The sequence below is a fragment of the Plasmodium coatneyi genome, chromosome 7, assembly GCF_001680005.1.
Source record: "Plasmodium coatneyi strain Hackeri chromosome 7, complete sequence".
In the NCBI taxonomy this organism is placed as follows: Eukaryota; Apicomplexa; class Aconoidasida; order Haemosporida; family Plasmodiidae; genus Plasmodium; species Plasmodium coatneyi.
Window position 1 is genome coordinate 669,285 of NC_033562.1, and position 25,216 is coordinate 694,500.

The following is a 25,216-nucleotide window of genomic DNA, read 5'->3' on the forward strand; positions in this document are numbered from 1 at the left end:
GACGTAGTTAGCCAAATGGACCAGCAACAAGGGAAAAAAAAAAATTTTTTACCTGATTTAGCTAGCCAAAATGGACAACAACAAAAAAAAAAAAAAAAAAAAACAGGTAACACTCATCTCTGCTACCCGAAATAGACACTGGTCAACAAAAAAAGGACTCACTGCTAGTCCCATTAGGATGGCACTTTTCCATCATTAAAAAGGGAATTCCATTTCCTCGCGAAGAGTGCGCAAAACTCGATACACAAATCCCGTCGTGCTTGTTTCACCACACTTCTTCCACATACCGACCGTCCTTCTTCAAACCTTTGGTAAATTTCTTATTGTTTTGTTTGTAATGCATGGGCAAGCTGTTAATCGTTTTGTTCACATCTTTGCTCATGTTGGTATTGCCGCACACGTAGATGTAGGCTCCCTTTTGGATCAAACTCCAGACAAGATCCTTCCTTTCCATAATTAAATCCTGCACATAAACCTTTTCATGTTGATCTCTTGAGAAAGCAAGGAACACTTGATCGATATGTTTCCCTTCCTCAGCTTCGGCAATTTCCCTTTCGTAGAGGAAGTCTATTTCTTTCTTTCTGCATCCAAAGAAGAGGATTCGCTTGGCCTTCCTGGCTACTCCATTTTGCACACACGTTTGGTCGAAATGCTTAAATTCCGTTATGAACGCTTTGAAGGGGGCAATTCCCGTTCCAGTGGCGATCATGATAATATTGGTCGATTCCAAATGGGGAGGCAAACAAAATTTGGAAGATTTCAAATTAAATTTTATGCTATCATGTGGGGCTAATTCCTCCGTTAGGTAGAAGGAGGCCGAACCTTTAAACCATCGTCTGTTGCAAAGTTCTCGTAACTTCTGCTCACTTATGGGGGGAAGCATATTATTACTTTTAAACGCTTTAAGGGCCTTTCTAAGCGAATGAATAGGGTACTGTTTCTTCTTAACCGTTAAAGAGATCGTGTCTTCCCCTCCCTTGGGGGATGAAGAAATGGTGTAACTTTTTGGAACATTCCTTGGAATTAGTTGCAAAAACGGGGTTAACTCGAACTCAGCTTTGGGCATGAATATATCGACAAATTCAATCAATGTCATGTCTGACTCTTTGCAAATGTTGAAAAACGTACTTCTCTGCTTATTGGAAAGGATATAATTAAACATTTTGAGTTCCTCCACATCTTTAATGAAGCACTTGAACTTTTTTAAAATGTTTACCCTCGGTATGGTCGTCAAGTCGCAGTAGTACGCCAGTGCGTCTTCCACGGTGCATGGCGTGGGGAAGGGGACACACACGGGGGTGTTTTCCTGAGGAGAACTGCTTGGTACGGCATTCACATTCGAACTGTTCTGATGACATTCTGGGGAGGGATTCTCTGTTATGTTGCTAGACACAAAGGTGAATCTCTTTTTCCTGTCTGTATCGTCTATTCCTAACCTTTTCAACCACCAGGATATAATTTCCTTCGGGTTTTTGGCCAACACAACAAACGTGTCAGCTGCTTTGAAGGAGACTTTCTCCACAGCGATAACTACCCTATTGACCTTATCATCATCAGGAGTGTCGTTCACATTTTTCAACAGGTTCTCATTCGATAGGACCCTTCCCGTGTGATGATTAAAGTAGAACTTGCCCGTTATGTCCGTCGTTTGGTGGGGCAAAATTATTGGTTCATTTTCACCAGGGTGTGCTACTTGCAGCCCTTCTGGTAATGTAGCTTCGGTTATCGCTTCGTCTGCGTACCGAATGCGCAGATTTATCTCTGGAAGGGTTGTCCAGTCCACCAATTCAACCACATTTTCTGAAAAAAGGTGCACTGGAATAATATCCTCTTTCATATGTAGAATTTTGACAAGTTCCTTAAAAAATTCCCTTTTCCAAATTTCAAAGTCCTGATATATATTGTCATCATCATCCCCAAACACATTTTCGCTAATTTGTTTTGCCTTAAATTTGGTGAGATAGTTAGCTAGTTTTTTTGCAACTTTGTTAAAGTGCTTATATTGTTTGCTTCCTAATCCCATGATGGAATATAGGGTGTTTCTAAAATATTGATTGTCGTCATTCAGATTTTTCAGCCACTTAAAAAAGGCACATGCATTGTCTGTGGGTTCTCCATCTCCATAAGTAGCTACAATAAATATGCGCACACCAAATTTTGATATTTCTTCTTTTTTGAAATATTCCAAATCGATTACCTCTGCTTTTATATTAAAAATGTCTCTTAGGTTTTCGCTCAGCTCTTTGGAAAACTGTTCTGCCGTTCCTCCTTGGCTGCCAAAGTAGATCTTCACGTTGTTCCTAATTTGTTCGTTTGTCTCCACGTCCCTTTGGCATCTCAAGCGGAGGCATCTTCTTACGATATTTGTCAATTTTCGAAAAAGGGGGGCGTGTCTGGCCTTCCAGGCGAGGAACAATGCGCAGGCGCAGAAAATGGACCCCTGCAAAAGGAGCCTGCTCGGACGCTGGATCATTCTGCCTCGGAATGGGGGAAATGGGGAACTTTCGAGAACCGTTCTGGCAGCGACTCATATAACATTTCTCTATCACCTATATGACAGCGGTTCTGCGCGTGTCCCTTCCAGTGCGATCCCTTTATCTGTATGTCGTTGGTTGGCACGTTCTCCCTCCTGATCGGACCCCCCAATACCACTCCTCCTTCTTAAGCGGATTGGCTAACATGGTGGTTTTCCTTACGAAGCAGCGCATGTAGAACGGGTTATAACACTGTTGTGTTCCTTTAAAAGGCTTTGATTGCCCTTTACCACCCCCTCCCGCAGCGTAAAAGGCTTCAATCCTGTCTTGAGTGTTCGGTGCAAGGAGCATGCCAAGGGGGGGCAGAGCCACAAATAAGCATACCAATCGGAAGCGTCTCCTTCAGCGTCACTTTCACCACATTAACTGGCAGCAGGATCGACGAGCATATGTAAAGCGAGCCCAGCGCGACCACGCTGAGTGGGAATTTTAAACCGCTTCTGAAAGAGGACTTCCAATTGGGGCAGTCAAATGAAGGTTGTTCGGAAGGATAGGCAACGGGAGATGGAGTTCAAAATTGGCGCGCTGGAAAGCAGCAAACAAATACGTTGCACAGAAACGTGGCACAAACGGGGAAGAAGCAACTCCCTCCCCTCGTATAGTGCATGCAAAGCAGAGTTAAAAAAAAAAAAGGGGCACCTCTCGACCCATTTCGGCGCCGCTTAACAGCTTTCAACACTGCTTAATGGCCATGGTGCGGAAAATTCGGCTCGAGTGACTTTTCCTTCCAATTGGGGGCTATTCCGCACATGCAAGAAAGTTTACATCATGCGTTCCTGTTCAAGTACCCGTTTTGTCATTTCATATTTTATTTTTATCCTTACGTATATTTTTTTTTTTTTTTTTTTTTTTTTGCCTGTTCATAAATTTTGATTTCCCGAATGGGAATAACCCCCCCTGTGTGAATTGCGCCAACCGGTTGAATAGGCACATGAGTCAATTTTTCCTTATGTGGTAAAAAAAAAGGGGTGCTAGTAGCGGGGGGGGGAGGGGATGCATGTTTGTGCCGCGTGGGTAGATGGGCGTTTTCGCCAAATCACATGTGCTTGTACGCGCCACCACTGTGACGATAACGACGAATGGTGATAAGGCCAGACAGCCTGTGCAGCAGCTTCGTCTGTCACTTCCTCCTACCATTTTGCCTGCCATTACATCCCCACCATGGAACTCTGCTGCGGCGGGAAGCTGCGGGACTTGCGGTACCGATATATGGCGAGCCGTCTGAGGGTCTCCGAGAGCCTCGAGCGAGACGAACAAATGGAAACAAAGCTGAGTATGAGCATGAACATAAAAAGTTTAGAACAAGTGCTGACGGATATACAGAAGCTAAAACGGACGGAAGAAATGAAACGATACAGTACCTTCGACAGAAGAATTTCCTTTTTAAAAAGAAGCAGCATAATAAACAAAACAAATTACAAATCTGGACGAACCATTTTGGAGAAGAGACTTTTGGCAGTTGACTGTGAGCTGATTAAAGTTCCAGGGGATGGCAACTGTCTGTTTCGATCCATTTCTTGTAATTTATTCAACGAACAAAAGTATCATATGTATGTGCGGAAAAGGTGTGTGGAGCATATGCTAAATTGTAAGGAGGAGTTTTCCATTTATTTTGAGGAGGGTACCTTTCACGAATACACAGAAAAAATGTCTCAGAATGGCTACTGGGGGGACGAGCTATGTATAAAAGCCACGGCAGATGCTTTTGATTGCGTTGTTTATATTATCACGTCCACTGAGGACAACTGGCATTTGAAATACGAGTCCAAGCATCGAACCGAGGGGGAGTACAAGAAGTGCGTGTTTCTGGCTTACACGAGTCCCGTGCACTACGACTCCTTTAGGCTCATTCGGTCGTGATGGCCAAAGGGGGAAACCCTACGGCGGCGCTGTTGCCCATATGTTACTCCCCCCTATCTTTATTTCCGTGCAGAAATGCGCACAAATGGGTGCATTTTTTCGTGCTACTTTTCCATACCGATTGGTCCCCCGTTGCTGCGATGTTTACGTTCCATTTATTGGTACTAATTTTTGCAGCCTATTTTTGATGCCCATTTTTGCCGCATATTTTTGTGATATTTCCATGGGCGGCTCCACAACTTCCCCAAAGCACCCCGCACGATACGTAGTCGGGCGGTGCTCCTTTGTTCAAAACGACGGCAAGTCGCGCAAAAAAAAAAGTGGCACTTTCCCTATCGTGTGACCGCTTAAAACGGGGAGCACTGCCACTTCGCAATTTTGCTAACATAACAACCGGGTTAATTCTAAGTGGAATCAACGCTGGGGCCGCGAGGTTATTTTTATAGTGTCGCATCGCCCCTCTTATGATTTTATATAATTTGAATTGGCTTGTTTTGGTTTTAATTGGCTTCCTTTGATTTGATTTGATTTGGCTTGAATTTTTTTTTTTTTTTTTTTCCAAAACCCCGGCACTGGGGGAAGGCGCTGGAGAAAGCGCCACAAGGAAGGGGTTACGCGTGTAACAGCGGGGGGAAAAAGCCACTTGGCAGGAGGGAAGAATTGCGTCGTTAGTTGCGCATACGGTTTGGCTGCCACGTCGTGGCCGTTTTGCTGTCACCCTGGCACCACTGTATTCTACCATTTCCCTTCCGATCCCCCCTCCCGTTCTGACGATGAATGCGCACGCAACAAAGGACGCCGCTAAGCGGCACGAAGTGGAAATCACGAAGCTGACAAAAGACGAAATGACATTCATCTTGCACAACAGCAACACTGGAATGGCGAACGCGCTACGAAGAATCATGTTGTCGGAGATCCCAACGCTCGCCATCGATGTGGTTAATGTGTATGAAAATACGAGTCCCTTCCATGATGAATTTTTAGCACACAGATTAGGGCTAATCCCAATCGATAGTAGAAATGTTAAAAATTTTGAGTTCAGAGAAAAATGCAAATGTAAGGAGACATGCTCCAAATGCACCATCCAGTATTTGATCCAAGTGAAGTGCAACAATGTTAGCAAAATAGATGTAACTCATTACGACATAGAGTCTGTGGAGCACGAACCGAATGTACCAATGCCGGTGCCCTTTGAAGATAGGAACAACAAAATGGCAGAGAGTAATGCCATTCCAATTGTTACTCTGTCTAAAAATCAAACATTACATATGAAGTTAATAGCCACGAAAGGAATTGGGAAAATGCATGCCAAGTGGATACCTGCAAATGTATCCTACAGGATTGACCACAAAGTTTCCATCAAACACCACTTAATCAATTCTCTGTCTGCTGAACACAAACTATTGTTAGCCAACAGCTTGAACAAAGATTGCTACGTTTTAAAAAATGCAGAGGCTCATGATAGGGATGTATCTTTAAGGTTAAATGAAAATATGTCCGTCGTCATGGCAGAGAGTTGTATCGAAGTGCTAAACGAATTGGGATATAAAGACGTCGTTAAGGTAATCTATGATGAGACGAAATTCCATTTTAAAGTTGAATCTGTTGGTTCCATGCCACCGGAACAGGTTGTAGAAATGGCCATCGAAATTTTGGAGAATAAGTTGAAGACACTCGAGCCGCAAATCAAGTCCTCCTTCTATTCCATCGATGAGGTCGCCAAGCAACTCAAGGAACAGGGCGTCTCCCTCTACGGAATTCAACTCGACCTGGAGTGACCTCACCGACTACGTGATGTGCCTCCGCGGTGTCAGCAGTGCGTATGTCTATGTGGATCGCCTTACCTTTTCCCATTTATCCTTTTTTTTTTTCGTTCCTTCGTCGGGCCACCCACGTGGGTGTGCATACATACATACCTTCGCGTATGCCATTTTATGCTTACAAAAAAAAAAAACTTTTAACTTTCCTGCATGTCCATTCGCACATGAAGTCATTCGCGAAAGAGCTTAATGGAAAGACTGCCACTGTCCCGGGGACGTCGACCGAAAGGCGGTGCGCATAATATGCTCCTCATTTTGTTAACACCCTTTCGCCAAACGGGCAAGAAAATATCACAAACAAGTTGTACACATCACTTAATCGTTTGTAGAGGCGCACATTTTCACCACTCTCTGCGTACACAAGTGTATGCTTCCGTTCGTCCTTTGCAAGGGAGTCCCCCTTCTTTTCTAACGTGATCAAGGCCGTCGAATTTCTTTAAATCGTCCTTCCTAAAATGCACGAAAGAAATGGCATGGCTGTTTTTGCCACAATTTGGAAAAAAAAAATATGAACAAAAAAAAAAAAAAAAAAGCTTGCGGGAAAGTAGCGCCCCGTAGATCATCCTCCCAACAAATAATCCAAACGAACCAAAAGGCAGCAAAACGAAGCAGAGATAATTGCGTAGAATCCTCGATCTTAGTGAGCAATGTGGGTGCACGACGCTCCGTTCCAAGTAACAGAAGTGATGCGAGAAAAGGTACGCCATTCCGCATGTGCACCCAGTCATACACTTTGTGGAAAACCACATCGTGGTAAGGGAAACGAACAAGAATTGTTCTTGCCAAAGGGACGAAAAAAAAAAAAAATAATAAAACTCAATCAAGATTGCAACTGATAATAAGATGATTAAGAAGGTCACCCACGCGTTGTTCTCACGTATTATTCCTTTTTTTTTTTTTTCCCTTTAAAATGATCACTCTATATTGCTACTTCCTGTGCTCCCTCCTTGTGAGCCTACTGAGGGGATACAAACTGATGCATGCGCGGGGAGGTGCGCAGGTAACTAGGGGTCGTCTCCACATCGTCACTTCTGCACGTTATTACTTCTTCACTTTTCACCCGTTTCGCTTGCCACCTCTTTTTAGATGGCCCCCCAACGGAGCACACACAGGAATGTCGCGCTGCACGCGGCACCCGATCAGAAGAGAAACTACTACCACTGTGGGGACAATCGCGTAGCACTCGTTACGGGTGCAGGAAGAGGAATTGGCAGGAGCATCGCCAAAACGCTGGCCGGCTCGGTGTCCACCGTGTTGTGCGTCAGTCGAACGCAGGTTCGTGAGGAGCAAAAGTCGCCACAGGGGAGCAGTAGGCTAAGTGGACAAAATGGATAGACTTCCCCATTTGGCATCTTAACCTCTGAACAACTGTGCCATGTGCGGTCTCTTCATCCTACCTAATGATGACGTCTTTTTTTTTTTCTCCCGTTCTCGCTCAGAAATCCTGCGATAGCATCGTGGACGAACTCAAATCGATGGGGTGCCAATCCTCAGGGTACGCCGTGGACTTAGCAGACAAGCACCAAGTAACAGAATTGATGAGCAACCTGTTGGCAGAGAACAAAAATATAGACATCCTTGTGAACAACGCAGGAGTTACAAGGGACAATATATCTCTTCGTATGAACAGCGAAGAGTGGGAAGATGTCCTAAGGACGAATTTAAATTCTCTGTTTTATGTAACGCAGCCAATTGCTAAACGGATGGTTAGCAATCGTTACGGCCGCATCATTAACATGTCTAGCATAGTTGGTCTTACAGGAAACGCAGGTCAAATTAACTACGCGTCTTCCAAGGCGGGGGTCATTGGGTTCACGAAAAGTCTATCCAGAGAACTGGGTTCCAGGAACGTAACAGTCAATGCGGTTGCCCCGGGATTTATTGCTAGCGACATGACGGATAAAGTGAACGACCAGATAAAGGTAACGTGCGCGAACGGGGGGCAGATCGCTGCACGGCAGTGACGTCCTCTCCCCCCTTTTGCTGCTTCACTGCTTCCCCACTTCATCTTCCTCCCCCTTCAGAAGGAGATCATCGCGCACATCCCCACTGGGCGGATGGGGACGCCGGAAGAGGTGAGTCAGCCTTCTGCAGGGTCATCCCGCTGAGGCCTTTCGCCCCCACGCACATGCACATATATATACTATACATAATATGCATAGACGCGTATATGCTCATCGTATTTTTTCGCCCCCTCTTACTGCCTGTGCAGGTGGCCAATTTGGTAGCTTTTCTTGCCTCCGAGATTGCTGCATATATTAACGGAACGGTGTTCGTAATTGATGGTGGCATGTCCACGTGAACTTCTTCCCCTGGGTTTCTGCACAAAATTGTGCCAATGGTATGATGTTCCCTCAGGGGGGAGAGGATTCCTTACGCACCCAAGTTGTTAACATGCGGTGGTTCACATATCCATCGGAAAATGGAGGTTACGCCAGTACGTTGTGAATATAGCAAGTTTGTGAATACAACCACTTTGCGCTCCTTATTTTGGCGTACCTTCCTGTCCTCTTTTTTTTTTTTTTTTTTTTTTTTTTACATTTAAGGGGAACCCGTATCGGCAGCGTGAGTAGAAATTTACGATTGGCATTTCCATCACAAGTGGTACGTGTGTATTCCCCCCTTTTTCTATTCACTCCTGCGTTGGGAACGCGACATATGTGAATCCTTTAGGGGTCTTCGTTAAACTTACTATGAGGGGAGGCAACGCAGTTGGAACATCCACATCTAGGGGGGAAAAAACGACGACCCTTTTTGTGGGTACATTTTCTGGACATACCGCACACAGACCTTCCCAAATTGGGAGAAAGTGCCACCTGTGCAAGGTTATCACCTGTTGTTGCTACTTTAACGATGAAAAAAAGGGCGAACCCCATCGGTGCACATCCCTCTTGGGAAGCAGAACTAACACAGGAGAAGAATGTCCACCTCTCCATCAACATGTAAAGTGCTCATTTGACTGGGGATTATTCTCCCCCCCATCAAATAGTGCCGTTGCCACACTTTAGCTACAACGTGCTATGGTAGTGGTGCCCTTTTCTGTTGGGATGCTCGTGGGATATGCAGCGAGCCCCACTACACACAGGTGTGGCTTGGCCACGTGTCCATGTGCACATGTGGATAAAAAAAAAAAAAAAAAAGTGGAGCTTTTAAAAATAATGCCCACTATCTCCGAAGCCTTTTTTTTTTTTTTTTTTCTCTCAGAATAATTTGGATCCATTTAGCACAGTTATAACTAGGAGTGAAATTTTTTGTTCACCATAATCATACATTTTGCAATTTTTATCTATCCATCTGTAACTTTTTCAATTTTTGTTTAGTTCTGCGCCTTTTGGGTGTGATCTACTTTGCCTTGTTTTGTTTCATCCCGAGTTATGTGTGTGTCCCCAATCTTGCTTGCCCTGCATGTCATGGATTAGCGAACACCGCGTTGCATCAGTTAAGTTGACCTCATTTTGATTCAACGCCTCCGCTACATACACTTGTTTCACTTATTCCACTTCTCCCGTTTTTTCCTTTTTTCCCACAAGTCTATCCCCACCTTGACTCATCCACCTCACGGAGTCAGTTGGCGGAAAAGTTGCCAACGCACCTTAATTCGTGGGAAAGGAACTCGAAGGAGGTCACCTCGCTACTCTATTTCGATGCCTTCTGTGGTACGTCGTGCAGTGGAAGCGCACAAGAGTCAATGTGTGGTCTAACAACTAGTTACCATCGTGCCAGCAGTCCACCTGTTCCGTGTGCACATGTGGGTTCGTACTTACTGCACCCTTGCCTGGTTTGCGAGAAATGATAAGCATACAAACATGCCAGAGCAGCAATCGAGTGGATTTCCTGCTTCGGGGGAAATTCGTTAAGGGTAGCAAAAGGGACTTTCTCCTGGCCGCAAAGGTAAGACCGGCGTCGCTCTCCCGAAGGGGTTGCTGAAGAGGGCATACCCCGACCTGTCCATGCACGCGCACACGAACGTAACTGCGTGTTTAAGTATACAGGCAGTCACACTTTCATTCATATGCGAAACCACACAGGACTCCTACCTGGAGCTTCTCACCGGGGACTTCAAAGAAACGATCTGCGTCCAAAACACCTTCCTCAAGATCATCCATCTGCAGGTAGGCTTGTGTATGTTCTATCCCCTTGCCCTGAACCCGCAAGGGACAACAAAGGAGTTATTCTGCGAACCCAGCAGACTATTTGCCTTCCTCCTTGAAAGTTCTTTGGTGAGGGCAAGGGCACATGTTATTACCTCCGTGGTGTATGTCATCGCTGTTTCAAGCGCTTACTCCCACCGCCTACATATACACCACACGTGACGGCTCCCATCCACGCCCAAACAGATTCAGACGGGGAAGCACCAAGACCAGTTCCTCATCGCAGATGAAAAATTGAACTTCCGAATTTTAAAATTTAACGGAAGCTTCGTGGAGACACGCTTCCTTGGAAACTTCAGGTCATCCAAACTGAAAAAATATGTGGACCATTCAACCCAAAAAAGTGGAGAGAAAAAAGATGAGTTTTTCCAGGAATATTCCAAGCACATCCACGTGTGCAAGTTAGGAAAAGTATTTCTAGTGTCTATAGAAAATGTTGTTTTTTTTGTAAAAGTGAATGAATCTAGTTGGATCCACAGAAAGTTAAGTGACTACTGTCGCAATTACGACTTTCGAGTCAAACACATTTCCAAAAAGAGGAACGTTAGTATCATTTACGACCCTATGCAGCTGAGGCATTATATTATTCACAGGAACAAAAATGGAAGGAAAAGGGTTAAGTACATTTCCTCTTCCTTTTCAAGGGACTCCAAGGCGCATATCTACGAGATGTGTATGTGCTGTCCCGAGGCAAGATCGGCCCATGGCAGCAGCAAACGGACTGGTCTACAAATCGGCCTGCAAACCGGACGTACACGGGGGGTTTCCCCCAATGAGAGAGGACACCGCAGAAAGCACCCCCTGGGAAGCAGAAGCAAGTACCTCATTAAGGTGAACAAAATATGCATCGAAAAATATCCAAAGAAAGAATCATCCTGCATTTGGTTTCGGAAAAACGTATCCTTTATAACGCTCTTAGAGTGCACGACGGAGGGGTACTCAAATGTGCAGTGTGGTCCATCCTGTGCTGAGCAGCGTAGCATCAGCAGCTTAAGTATCACTCGTTGTAACAACCTGTTCAGAGAAGGGGTTGCCTTCCTGAGGAATGCCCCCAATGGGGGGTTATTTAGAAATCCGCTAGGACAAATCAAATTGGGAAAATCAGGTCATGTTACTTCTCCCCCCCAAGAGAGTACCTCTTACAGAGGATACGAAGCAAACGAAACGGGAATGACTTCCTCCCTTGGGAGTGGAGGAGTTGCTCCAACGCAGCATACAGTTCATTGCCACGATGAGGAGCAACCATGCAGTGAACAACACATAAGGAGACAACACTCCAGTGGGGAGAATCCACCAAAGAAGAACTACTACAATGAATTTTCCAACTGCACAAGCTTAAAAATATGTTTCATTGTAAACTTCATACAAAGCAGAAGCAGTCACGCCGATTTTGTGAGACACGTTTTATTCCTTTCCGATAGGGAAGAGAGCGAAATGAGGAAGCTAATGAAGCATCTCTGGAGGACAAACATGTTTGAGTCAAACGATTGGGATGTTCTTAACAAGTACGTAAAGGACCTCTCAGGGGGTGAAGCTATGATGAGTCACAGTAACCATTTAGTGGACCCACTTCTTAAATGGAAGAAGCAGGTTTATGGGCATACAAAAAAGTCGAAGCGTGGAGAAACCGGAAGACACAGTTTTGGGGCATGTCCACTGTGTCAGTACCATTTTGGGAAAATGAAGTTGCTCCAAGGGGACCCCGTATTTGAGCAGATTTTCGAGCGAAACTTTTTCTGTCGGCACGGTGTGGGGGACGATGGGAATGGGGGTACCCCTGGTACGAACGATGCAGTTAATTCAGATGATCTGAGGAGAGTGACGACACTGCTGCTGGGTCTCTCCACTAGGCTGAAACTCCTCCTTGTCTATTTTTCTCTTTTCTTCTACTCCAGCAGCAAAACGTTGAGTAACTCCTCCCGCACCGTCCTGTTGAGCAGGCAAAACGGGAGTCCTTCAATTTTGTGCGAGCTAGCCATGCACATTTACCTTTTGAATCGTTTCCTCGTTCATATTTTTAACAATTCGTGTGACGATTCGGGGGGGGACGACTCTTCAGCCAATCCAGCAGTGGGGAAATTGGCAACGGGGGATGTTACGAAGGAGGAGGGCCCCCCTGCGAGTGGGCGTGTCCACTGCGATAAGTATGTTGTAACCCATCTGGAGGAAGAACCCAACGGAGGAAACGGAAATAACCTAAGTGCGTGCACGCCGAACAGAGATAGACTAACGAATGAGATGTTGCTCTCGATTTGTGAAAAATTGAATCAGCTCATTGGGGAATACATGACTGATTCGTCACAACGTAGCTGTGCAGGGATCGAAGCAGGTTCAGCAACTTTTCATAGTCACAGGTTGGAGACAACGGAGGGACAAGCAACAAGTCGAATCGCTACACAACAGTGCGAAGTTGTAAGAAGGCTCATAATGGACATACAAAATCTGCAACTTATATCAAGCACATCTTTGAAGGAATTCAATTTTAATTATGGAAAGGTGAGGGATAAATTATTGTGCGCGAAGGAGAAGCTAGAAAAGAGGAGGAGGAAGAGGCGAGGCCATACCCATGGGGACTGGACCCGTAAACACAGAATGGATCACAAGACACACGTCGTACTAATCACTACAAATGACAAAGGACGGGCCAACATTATATTTTTTAAAAATAGGAGAAAGAAAAAAAACACCACTGTGAATAATGTTTTAATACCCATTGGCAAATTATATCTCCCCATGGAAGTTGAAAAAGTGGAAAAGCTAATGAACAGCTCCTCTTTCGTTTTATTTGCCAAAAGGGGGATGGTTTTTTTTTTTCATTTTTCCACAGCGTATGGAGCAAACCTTACTTTGGTGAATTATCGCCTCGCTCTCAACACCGAAGTTTTCTTTGTAGACAAATTGAGGTTCTTTAGAATTGTTAAAAGGGATGGCGCATACGAAGAAGTTGAGGATCACATTTTATGTTCCGATTATTTTGTTAAGGGGCTCACCCTGAAATGTCTGCGGAGCTTCCCGCCGCGTTTGTGGGGTAAGCACATGGGAAGGGAAGGAGAAAAAAACGGACACTTAGGAAGGAGCCCCCCTTTGCAACCGCACAGCAAATGTAGTGAACAGACGGAGGAGTCCCACCTCCAAAGGGGAAACAACTACATAAACAGCGAAACCCAATTTCACGCACTGCGCAGTGTTCCCCATATTGACAGCTTCTATACTTACTCCTTTGTATACCACTATGAATTTAAGCTTTTCCAAGAGGTGTGTGCCAGCGGGTGGGGCTCAGTCTCCACTTCTGCCCGTATCAGTAATTGCATTTGCGCAGATATGGACATTGCGATTAGCACAATTGGGGGATTATCTACCCTGGGAGGAAGCTCTACCTATGGCAAGAATAGCAATGTTACTGCGCAACTGCCTCGCGGGAAGACAGAGCCACCACCGAGAGGTGTAAGCCCGCCGGTCGTGCACCCCACCCCCGTCTCTCTTCAAATCAGCAAAAGCGCCTTCAACGAAATATACAAGAGAAGGAAGAACGCCTTCTTCACAGACCCCCAGGCAGATGATCCAAACGGGGGGATCACAACAAGTAGCGGGGGAGCAGCCAACAAAAGGAGAGGCATCCCCCGCGAAAAGAGTCACAAACGGGGAAGAGAATCCCGCTGCTACGTTAACAACGAAAACGATGCAGACAGTATGGGGAAGGCAAAATGGGAGGATGATGCGTTGTCGAATGCGCTCATTGTATCGTTAGGGAGCGACTATCCTAAGGCAACCCATCCTGTGGGGAACCCCTTCGTTAAAAGATATCTCTCAGTTGATCTTGGAGGGAAAAAAATGTATGTTATTATTTTGCTATTCGATATGGTAGCATCCCAAGTGTTCATAGAAAGGAGCATGTTTGAGGAAGGGAGCTCATCTAAGCAAGGACAGGAGAGTAACTACTTTACGAAGTTAATCGCATCGTCAAAAGGGATGTGTTGTATAAGCTCCGTGGGGAGTACCTCCGTGAAGGGCACGTCTGCGTCTCCGTCCAAGTCGAATTCGACAATCGATGAAAGTAGAAGTTTTGTCCTCTCCCTAAGTGAGGAACAGGCAGATGAACTGTTCATGATAAAGTCGTGCGTTTATAGGGTTTCCAATCAGCAGCAGGTTAAGTATGTTTTTAAAAATGTAAGGAAGGCATACTACACGTTTGGGAGGATCAAAACGGTGAAGGATTACAAGTACAAGGAAAAGGCGGCCGTTAGTCACTTGCCCCCAATGCAGAGCCAGTCCAGCGTCACAGATGAATTGAAAAAGATTTCAAATCTGTGCAAAGGAACGGCGCAGGTGAGGGGAGACATGCAGGAGGACGATCACATATTGAGTGTGAAGAGGTTGAAAAAAAAACTGTCAGATGGGTTAATCATTTTGGACGAGAATAGGGACCTGCACAAGCTGACCCTCGGCCATAAGGTGCTTCTAGCGAGGCAGACAAATCAGCTAATTGCTCCCCCGATAGGTCAGGCCAACACGCACACCTTCATGATACGCTTCAACGACCAACTGAGCGTTCTCTGCATGACGAGCTATTTGGGAACCTCCTATTTGTACGTCCGAAGTAAGGGTGACCTGTTCAAGGCCTTCCAAAATGCACTCTCTCTGCTGAGCGCGGAAAAAAAATCCTCTTTCGCAGAAGCAAATATGTTGACCATGTCAGGGAGAGTCCACACGAGGATTCATCCACGAAGGAATAACTCCTCTACCAAAAGTAAGAACCAACAAAACGGCATGAAGAAGAAACTAACATTTGAAAAGATCCAAGAAGAACAATTAGAACCACTAAACCTTACGAAGGAGAAACTTATATATGCAAAATGTATAGGTCAAAATGGAAGAAGCCATTATTACGTCCTTTTAATAAGTACGAATAGCATCACTATAAACCACTATTATGTGGACCCTCTCAGTGATAGTGCCCCTCTACAACTGGTGGGTATATCCTCGTGGGGTCTAACGTCCACCCCAGTTGTGCATTACCATTACGATAAAGGCATCCTTGCCTTATCATACGTAACTGGCATGGTTGATCTGTTTTACCTAGACGGGGCGAATAGTCTCTGTTTGCTAATCGATAGAGTGATCTGTGAGGAAAGAATACACTCCATTTGTGTGATCCCCAAGGAGAACAAAAAAGGGGTACCCTCCAACAAGAATGCAAATAAATACAAGTACATTCTTCTATGCATAGGATTGCAGAGGCGATGCAGAGTGATCACATACTACGTCAATCATAGCTGTACACCCCACTTAAGTAAAGAATCACCCTGGTTGTTAAATATGATGGACGAAAAGGCAAACAAAAATGTAAACATATATGGAAGCTTCTTAAATGCAAGAAATGCCCAGATGGAACTCCCCCCAGGGAAAGACCTCCCACCGTTTCACCACCTGCATACAATCCAAGGCATAACTAAATCGGTCAACCCTCCGGAGAAAAGCACACAGTTCGTGGCAGACGTGTATGAATACACCATAGACACATTAAACGACCATTGTACCATCACCGGGATGATAAAACTGAATAATTTTTTACTCATTGGGACAAACGAAGGAGTGGTCAAAGCGTATGACATTTTCCATTCCAGCAACGCTCCAACGAGTAAACTCTTTTTGCGTCACTTCCGGGTTTATAAAAATCAGAACAGAGTAACAAAAATGTTTGATGAGTTCTTACTTGGGAATAGCTGCGTTTATTTTGTGAATCCACTGAAGGGGCACAGCGGGTGTATCGAATCACCACGGGTTGTCTACCAGAAGAGATTCCGAGCCGTGGCCTTTTGCGAAAGCGGCATTTTCATGTTCGTATCGGATAGGGTTATGCAGGGGGGAACTTCAAAATTGGCGGAAGGGACAAGTAGGTGGAAGAACATCTCGGGTAGCGATGAGAGAGGTGACCAAAGTAGCGGTCTACGCAGCGGGGGCATCGTGACAGAGTCCACATCCGCATCTGCGCCTGTACATCGCACCCCCAGGCGAGGCAACAACTATTTGGACGAACTGAAAGCCAGGGTGGACGGCTACCTTGGCAACCTTCTGAACATCGAAAAAGACAAAATGTGCGACCTATTGAGGGACCAGCGCATAGGCGAAGGGGGCATGCCGAGCAGGAACATTTTTGTTCTCCCCCTGCGGATTTTCAAAAATGGAGCTGATCCAAAGTTGGGGGGGGTAAGCCCGTCGGATGCGCCAAACAAATCGGGCCAAACGGATAGCCCACCCAGTGACGCTACAAATAGGGGTTCAAATGAATCCTGCGTAGATAGGCGTAAAGACGTCGTCCCCTCTCACCCCATCAGCAGGAAAAATCACGAAAGCATCACCACAAACACAAATCACTTCAACTACGCAGCGATTAACCAAAAGTTAATAAAAGTTAAAGATGAAGTTAGTGCAAATAACGTTGTGTTAATTAAAAACAAAGACAGGACTTTCCCCTACCTCATCATTGTCACCCTGAACGAAGAACTGTACACTGGACTGGTTCGGAAGGACCAGCTTTTTGTAGAGAAGAGGTCGAAATGTAAAGAAGACGGTTCAATAGATAAGTTTGTAAAGTTCGACAGCTCGTCTCCCCCCTGTGATTTCTACACGCAGAATTTAGTTCTCTACAAAGAGGTTAGTAGGGAGAGGAAGCAGGAGAGTTTCACTATGGAGGGAGGAAGTAACAATTGTGTTGAGTTTAGAAGACACCATTGCTATGGTGATGCAAAAAAACAGGATCACCTCTCCGCGAAGTGCGCCAAAACGGACGAGCCAAATAAAACTAAGGGGGTTGCCCCGGAGGAGGGAGAAAGAGGAATAGGCACCCACTGTGGAGGTAACAATCTGTGCCTGAAAATGAACAAGGAGATTATTAACACCTTTAAAAGTAGTAGTCTGTCCAATGTGTTCCTGATCAACATGGATAGGAAGTACGTCCTCACTGAGTTGTTCCTAATTTGCTCGAGCACGGAGAAGGGGGAAATTATTGAGGCCATCGAGGGGGGCTACGACAGGAAGCAGGAAGGGGAGCATAGCTCAGGGGATCAAAACTCAGGGGATCATTTTTCGGACCATCTCCCACAACCCCCCAATGAATTAACCCCGCGACGATTCCCCGTGAAGCTTCTCACGAACCGCATTGACTTGGATGGAAATACAAATGGTAGTGCCAACTCCCTCTGCATATACACCCAATTATACCTAAGGGACCACAACCTCTTTGCTTGGAACAAACACATCTTGTGTCTTCTGCGCAACCAGTGCGTAAACTTTGCGAACAGATTCTACGCCTTCCTGTTCTACAACACCATTAGCAGGACGCATCAGCTTAACCAATTTTTTCAGGATAGGTGGATAGCGAAGAATATAGCCATCACCCCGGCAAGCAGTAGCAAACTTGCTCTTGGTGACCTAACCGGTAATGGTACCCCACGAGGTAGGGACAATTACCACCTTTTGGACGAAGAGAAGAGGAAAGAACTGCTTCGCAACCACGTCAACCGCATCTGCGATATATTGATGGCACTGATTGGGAAGAAAACACAGGCCATTATTAGCAAAAATTTGTTTCCTAACCCGAGTGATAAGAAGGGTATGGAGGGAAAACCCAACGGTAGTAGCTACAATGATGAAACGGAGGACACCCACGAAGGAGATGAGCGAAATATCCGCAGAGGCGACGGGAAGGGGAGCGGGACGAAGAAAAAAAAAGGCAGCGGGGAACACTACAATTGCACAAAGAAACAGCGAAAACTGGGAAACAACGAGACTGTGCAAGTGGACCAAAAGGATGGCGCAATTGATCCCTCCAGGTGTGTAGAAGATTCACCCCCAAAAGATATAGACGTAACTGCAGACACAGCCACGAATCTGCAGGAATTTTTAAAAAACGTCGAAGAGAAGGAAGAGAAATATGTGAAGCACCTTCGTCGGATGAACGTATTGGAGGAATTTAATCCACAGGAGGGTAGCAACGGGCAGCCTTCTCAGAACCGAAACGTGGCAACAAAAATGTTGTTTCTAAGCTTGTTCAACGAGGTAGAAAGCATATACAAGTTGCGCCTTCTGGGGGAAGTTCCCACCAAGGGAGGCAAGGCAGACAATGTAGGCACGAGCGCATCCGCGAACGGAGGAGACTGCCACCTAACCTTCCTCTCCGTGCACCTCAAAGGGAGCAAATACCACTTCAGCTCCGTGACCGAGTATTACAAAATGGTCAGCATGAAGAGCGCAAAGGGGGGGGACCCCCTCGAAACGGACACCCCAGCAGAATACTGCGAAAAAAGCAACGATGGAGCAAGTGGGGGTGCTTCCCCCAGGAGTGGCACCCATGGACGTAAGAACAAGATGCACAAAAAGGAGCACACACAAGTGAGGAGAAGAGGCATCCACAAAATGACTCACCATAACCGACGCGCAAGAAAAGGAAAAGGGAAGCTCCCCGTGTTAGCATCTAGGCGAAGTGCCTCATACCTCTTAAGGGAGAACGTAGCTTTGTTTGTGCTATACCGTGGATGGCTGAGGATGGCATGTAGCTGCGCGAAACGATTTGTTCAAATGATGAAAATGAGAAAAGGAAAAAACGAGACAAATAAATGTTTCAAAGATGAGGACACTTACGACTGCCTCTTCCTATTCCCCAACAACTTAAGGGACCAATACGAGGAAGTCGTCCTGTGCAGATTAAAGGACAGGGTCAACAGGATGTTTAATTTTAACGAGGGAGACCTTTTTCTTGTCCTGAAAGTTTACATGAATTATGTCTTCCTCGTTAATTACCACAGGAGAGTTTCCTTCTGGATCAACATCAAACATGTTTATAAAAATATGCTCGTTATGCGGCTTGGGGGGGGCGCCAACGAAGGGCAATCTAACGACAGGGCACCCCCATCCGCACAAAAAGATAAAACCGCGCTGGTATTCAAAAGGATCAGGCGAGAAGACATCCTCCCCATGTTTATTAAAAATACAACGACTACCCCCCTGACCTACATGAGCAGGGGAATGAAAAATATAAAAGCCTTCCAGAGGAAGTACCTGATCTTCACGCAGAAAAATCACATCGTCCTGCTGAAGATCGTTTTTGCAAAAATAAATAGAAAATTTTCAAGCAGCAAGAACGAACTGATGGAGAGGATCCTGCAAAATTGTATCTACGACGAGAAGACGCTTCCCTATCAAACGCAAGATGGTCGAGTAGTGAATTTTTCAGACATCTTTAATGAACTGCTAGGCAAGCAGTACGTAATAAAGAACAGGTCCAACGGGAAGAAGGGTCTAAGCGATGTAGAATATATGGAAATTTTAGCGAATAGCAGGGGTAGTCTGTCAGGCGCAACAACCACCCGGGGGAATAATCCCGACGGAAATGCGAACCCTGATGGAAGCGCGCAAAGAACGCCATCGGCAGCAAACCCAATGATGAAGCAAACGGACGAGCAGTATGTGGACCTATTTAAAAGCTACACCTTCAAGGAACAATTCACCCACCTGGAGAAGGAGTTCCTTTACTCCCTCCAGTACGAAATCGTGGAGCATCACAGAAATGAAGAAAACTTGGAAAACATAAACGACATGGATGTGTATGAAAATAAAATTCTCATCGTCACAAAAAGTTATGTCCGCTTGTACCAATATGATGAACAGAAAAATATTCTGACCCTGCAATGCTCAAATACCTTTTACAACGTTAATAACGTGATAATGAACGAAAGGTATAGAAAGGCATTAGTCCTTCGAGGCATCTTCCAAATAATAAACGTCGCTTCGAAGAGATTCCTCTCCATTTACTACGTATTCGGTAAATGTATGCACTATATTGGCCATATAAAATTACGAAATAAAATAAAACTCATTTTGGAAAATAAGTTGACACACAACGTTATGGGAATTAATATGAATGTCAATCAGAGGGAACACATGATAGACAGCATACGAACGTATGAGAAATTTTTTTTTAATTTTTTTCTTGTGGACGCCAAAGGTAATTTTCTCTCCATATATAGCTGTCCTCACGCGGAAGGCAAACAAATGCAACAGAATTACTTTTACGACAATAATCGAGCCATGCAGATATGTCATGATCTGATGTTATTTTTGCAAATACTAATCAATGGGAAGAAGAATGGCTCTTCATCTTCCCATCCGAATGGCCCATTTATGAGGAAAATAAAATGTGCCCACTCGAAAAGGATGAGAAAACTACAGAGGAATTATTTTTACAATAACTATTTTATCAGATCCAAGTACAGAATTTTCTTAACAATTTTCGTCCACAGATTCTTCATTTACATGAATAAAAAAATTGTGTTTCTGCAAAACGCCTTTTCGCAAAGTTGCACGGATGACATGTTATTTGAATTGAAGCTACGTGTTTACAACAGAATTTTAAAACTCAGTTCATATAACTTTTCTGATAGGAAAAGTGCCTTCCAGTTGCTAAACGATATGTATGATATGCGGGCCAATAAAAATGCCCCCTACTTTTCTCTGCAAACGCGTCTGCAGGATTATGGGGATATTATTAGCAGGGAACTTTACCACATGAAGGTGCACCGTTCTACTGCCCGCAGTGCTGATCAAGCTGTAGGAGTTTATCGCGGATGTGCCATTACAAACAACACGCAAGAGAAACCCCCCCTCGAAAGAAACATTGCCAGAAAAATTGAACAAATGAATAAGTACCGATTCGATCCTATAATAGACTACAACGGGGTTGTAAAAAACAACATCAGAGACAACTCGTACTACGATGTAGACTTTTATCACTTCCTCGATTGCATCCAAAATATGGACCAAGGTACCTTCTCCAAAAAGACCAAACTGGTAGAATATAAAAACTACTTAAAAAACAGCTTTGCAGAAAATTCGCTTTTTCAAATGTACTTTAACTTCCTCACATACATGTCCAATAACCCCAAGATGTTTCATCACGTGAAGAAGTATTTGCACTTCCATCCCTACTCCACCAAGTTGCTAAAAAACAGGACGTATTACTTCAACATGGATTTGCTCAATGTCATTTTTAGCTTTGACAACGAAGCTTTGGGTGAACTTCAAAGCGTCCTCAGCTTATTCCCCACTTGTCCTACCCTCGATGAGGTGTTCACGGCAGTGGCTCTTTTGCATATGCCCCTTGGTGGGGCATAACGAAGCGGGGTGGTCCTAGGGCAATGCGTGTGCGCATAAATGATTGCTCCATGAGTATACACACTGTGTCAACCTTTTTTTTTTTTTTTTCCCATTTCGGTTTAGAAAGGGATGGCCCTATGCACAGCTATATATGTGCGAATTCAGCTTCATCCTACGGGGGAGGAAAGCACCGCGTGATGATTTCCCTCCCGTGGCCACACTGCTAAGAGTGTGAAGTGCCCTCGTACATATCATAAGTGAAAAATGCATGTGGTTTATTAGAAGAATTTTATTCCTTTTAAAAAATCATAGATGGGAAGGTGTTTTAACGAAGGCAAATATGTTTTTCTCCCACACCTTCCCTTTTGTACCTCTAAGCCTTGTCCTGTTGTCACATGTTGATGTATATTCAACGGAGAAAAAAAACAGCTATGCTTCAAAAAGCATAACGACCCCGTGTTCACCAAATGGTCAAATAACAACGCAGACGCAGATTGCAATGTCGCCATATGAAAAAGGATAAAAAAAAGAAATTTAATTTACAACGCATAGGTGGGGGTGCACCTGGTTAAGGCCAAAAAAAAAAAAAAAAGAACAAGTGGGAACACACATAACACCCGTCACTGCATGAGTAGTTAACGAGAAAAATGTAACTTAGTAAATATCACCATTTTTTATTCACTTCTCCTTTCCCATTATTATAAAAAAAATAAATAACTCCCGTGTAGTATATACCCCATATAAATGAGCCAACCCTTCTGTGCCATTAAAAGGAAAAAAAAAAAAAAAAAAACCAACTTCGACCTCGTTTTATCCAAAAGTGAAAGCAAAAATGTCTAAACTTTTTAACCGCCATGACGAAATAATCCTCAAGAGAGCATAAAGTTCGTGCAGTTGAAAACTTTGTGTTTTTTTTTTTTTTTTTCTCAAAATATATGAAGAGAAAATCCGATGGGTACCTCCCGAAGGAGGAAGGAAAATGCCCCTTTTTAAGCAAACTCGATTGAGTAGCCATTTTTTTTTTTTTTTTTTTTTCATCTTAAACAAAACTATGAGTTAAAAGTAAACACAAAAGGGAAGAGGGTATAACAGCATGGACTCACTTGACAGTTTTATCAAGAAGAAAAAGGAAGAAATAAAAGGTTCGCAAGAGAAATGCAACGGCCTAATGTAGGAACGGCCTACTGCAGCAACCCCAAAGGCATACACACAACGGGGAAAGCCTACCTACGTACATAAGAACACTGTGTAGGAGAATTTCTATACCGACATTCACATAAGCACATATGCGAATGTGTCCAAAACGAGCTGACAAGGTGGTTCCACTTCATTTTTTCTGTTCCCCCCCCCACTCCAACAGAAATCAAGGGAAACAAGAGGTGGTTCAAGCAGGCAGAGTTGGAGAGTAAGAAAAAAACAGAAATTAACAAGTTTTACGAAAATGAATATAAAAAGAAGAAAACGGAGGAATATGAAAGGCTAAAGGTAAAGAAATTAAAAGGCTTTACAATTGAGAAAGGAAGTCGTGACGCTGGAGGGTTGATTCCCCTCAGTTGGTGTCCACATTGACACATTAAACCATATCGTATCATACAATGTAGCATAAATGTCTGCTTTTTTTTTTCCCATCCCTGCAAGAAATTGAATGACGAACTGGACGCAAAACGCAATAAAAACAGCGTAGACGTGAAGCACGAAGAAACAAATACAGGTTAAAAAGAAAAAATTATTTAATCACAAAATGACCCATCTGCGTGCAAATTACAACACTGATCAATGTTTTTTATTTTTCCCCTATGGTCTATACAGAAGTGCTTCAAAGATTCAGCGTCACATATCCCCCCACAACACATTTTTCTCATTTTCCACATCGCTACATTTTTTTTTTTTATTATTATTATTTTGCGCAGAAATAACTTTAACGAACAGACAGATAATCATTTTGCTGCGGCAGCTGAAGGAACCAATCAGGCTGTTTGGAGAAACTGACTTGGAAAGGTACCATAAGAGGCGGCAAAAAAAGGTGTATATATCATTACCCAGAGTGACACGCGCTTAAACGCATATGTGTCAGCCGAAACAAAGTACGCCCAATGGGCCATTTTTTTACCACTCCCCTGCAGATACAACAGACTGAAGGAGTTAAAAATAAACAAAAATGAGTTAAAAATTAATGTGCAAAATGTATTTGGCGATGTCCTAAGGGGGAAGTAAGACAGTTGCAAACGTTTGCATTTCTATGTGCGATATGTGATATATGTTCCCATGTCTGTATGGGTAATTTTTCCCCCGAAAGGAGCTTCTCCTGTACAGCAAAAATCACCTGAACGGGTCATACATTTTTGCGTTTTTTTTTTTTTTTTTTTAAGATTAAAAGAAAATTCGCTAGATTTAATTGAGGACAACCTGGAAGACGATATTGACAATGCCAACTCGAAGGAATCAGCAGAATTGAACGAACCCACAGCAGAAAAAAAAAGTGATGAAAAGGGCCAAGGAGCGGACAAGGAAAGGGTTATACTCGATTGGATAAAAAGCACAATGAAGGAGTGGAACGAAGAAATTGAAAACAGCGATGATGGCAAAAATAAAATAAAGAAAGCTACATACTTGCAGACGCACAAGGATTTGAAACCACTGGAGAAGAAGCTGAAGCAGAAGAGGTAAGGCCATCGTGGTAGTAAACTATGCATACTGCAAAAATGCACCTTTTTTTTCTCTCACAAAGACCTGTAAACATTTGCTCATATGAATGGAATTTATTTATTTTTATTTTATTTTTTTTCTTCGCAGCCTTGAAGCAGACGTGCTGGACAAAATATACAACATCGTTTCGCGTTGCCAGGAGAGGAACTTCAAAGCAGCGCATGATGCGTAAGGGAGAGTGTTAAAGGAGGCCAAGCAGAGCGCCCACTTTCTCAGCGGCACGGTCCATTGTGCCTCCACAATGGGGCTAACCCTGCGTACGTGCATTCGTTTACAAATGAATACTTAAACATTCGAACATGTGTGCTATTTTTTCCCCCCAGGTATATGCTGCTCGCCATAGGGAACGCCGCCTGGCCCATGGGCGTCACTATGGTTGGGATTCATGAACGTGCGGGGCGATCCAAAATTTTCGCGTCGGAGGTAAGAAAGGGGCATATAAATGGGCAAAGGCGCGTCTGTTTCTGCTCTCATTCGTGTGCACCTTCCGATAGGGGCGTTCTGCGCACACAAAGCAACTTTTTTACTAGACGGCGAATTTGCATTGGCTTGCTTTCCCCACCCCCCTTTCCCCAGGTTGCACACATCCTTAATGACGAAACGACGAGGAAATATATTCAAATGATTAAAAGGTAAAAGGCAGCTGCGACGTTTCGTCCTTTTATCGTTGCGTTGTCGCGTCTTTGCGCGTACCGCCGCGTGTTGTATGTTGCATGACATATGCCCGCCAACTCGCTAATCCCAAAATAAAAAATGATGTTCATTGTTACTTTTTCGTTCTTTCCGCATGTGTTATGTTCCTCTTTTTGATACATCCCCCCCTTTTTTTTTTTTTTTAAGGTTACTATCCTTTTGCCAACGGAAATATTGCACCAACCCCTCGGAGGCAGTCAATTTGTCCACCATCCACATTTAATTTGAAGTTTTGCTTCTTTTTTTTTTTTTTTTTTTTTTTTTTTTACCTGACTGTTCAGAATTTTTTTCACCATTTCCG

The 25,216-nt window shown here is 44.2% G+C and overlaps 6 protein-coding genes across 6 annotated transcripts; 5 read left to right on the forward strand and 1 right to left on the reverse strand.

Moving 5' to 3' along the window:
* Nucleotides 1-265: 265 nt before the first annotated feature.
* Nucleotides 266-2,473, reverse strand: PCOAH_00016880 (Nadph-cytochrome p450 reductase; the record flags this gene model as incomplete). The annotated part of the gene is made up of 1 exon (XM_020058497.1): nt 266-2,473. One exon carries the CDS (start codon nt 2,471-2,473, stop codon nt 266-268), a length of 2,208 nt encoding a protein of 735 aa, XP_019913962.1.
* A 1,222-nt stretch (nt 2,474-3,695) lies between these two features.
* On the forward strand, nt 3,696-4,394 carry PCOAH_00016890 (OTU-like cysteine protease; the record flags this gene model as incomplete). Its single annotated transcript, XM_020058498.1, has 1 exon — nt 3,696-4,394. One exon carries the CDS (start codon nt 3,696-3,698, stop codon nt 4,392-4,394), a length of 699 nt encoding a protein of 232 aa, XP_019914242.1.
* A 773-nt stretch (nt 4,395-5,167) lies between these two features.
* Nucleotides 5,168-6,172, forward strand: PCOAH_00016900 (Dna-directed rna polymerase II; the record flags this gene model as incomplete). Its single annotated transcript, XM_020058499.1, has 1 exon — nt 5,168-6,172. One exon carries the CDS (start codon nt 5,168-5,170, stop codon nt 6,170-6,172), a length of 1,005 nt encoding a protein of 334 aa, XP_019914001.1.
* Nucleotides 6,173-7,124: 952 nt separating this feature from the next.
* On the forward strand, nt 7,125-8,516 carry PCOAH_00016910 (3-oxoacyl-[acyl-carrier protein] reductase; the record flags this gene model as incomplete). Its single annotated transcript, XM_020058500.1, has 5 exons — nt 7,125-7,214; nt 7,301-7,489; nt 7,654-8,136; nt 8,239-8,289; nt 8,427-8,516. 5 exons carry the CDS (start codon nt 7,125-7,127, stop codon nt 8,514-8,516), a joined length of 903 nt encoding a protein of 300 aa, XP_019914112.1.
* Nucleotides 8,517-10,003: 1,487 nt separating this feature from the next.
* PCOAH_00016920 (Uncharacterized protein) lies at nt 10,004-21,534 on the forward strand (the record flags this gene model as incomplete). The annotated part of the gene is made up of 4 exons (XM_020058501.1): nt 10,004-10,105; nt 10,243-10,290; nt 10,327-10,434; nt 10,552-21,534. 4 exons carry the CDS (start codon nt 10,004-10,006, stop codon nt 21,532-21,534), a joined length of 11,241 nt encoding a protein of 3,746 aa, XP_019914177.1.
* Nucleotides 21,535-22,253: 719 nt separating this feature from the next.
* PCOAH_00016930 (Pre-mRNA splicing factor protein) lies at nt 22,254-25,212 on the forward strand (the record flags this gene model as incomplete). The annotated part of the gene is made up of 10 exons (XM_020058502.1): nt 22,254-22,658; nt 22,877-23,001; nt 23,155-23,227; nt 23,427-23,514; nt 23,640-23,726; nt 23,886-24,179; nt 24,310-24,390; nt 24,546-24,645; nt 24,799-24,854; nt 25,063-25,212. The coding sequence occupies 10 exons, from the start codon at nt 22,610-22,612 to the stop codon at nt 25,136-25,138; spliced, it is 1,029 nt and encodes a 342-aa protein (XP_019914282.1).
* Nucleotides 25,213-25,216: the final 4 nt, after the last annotated feature.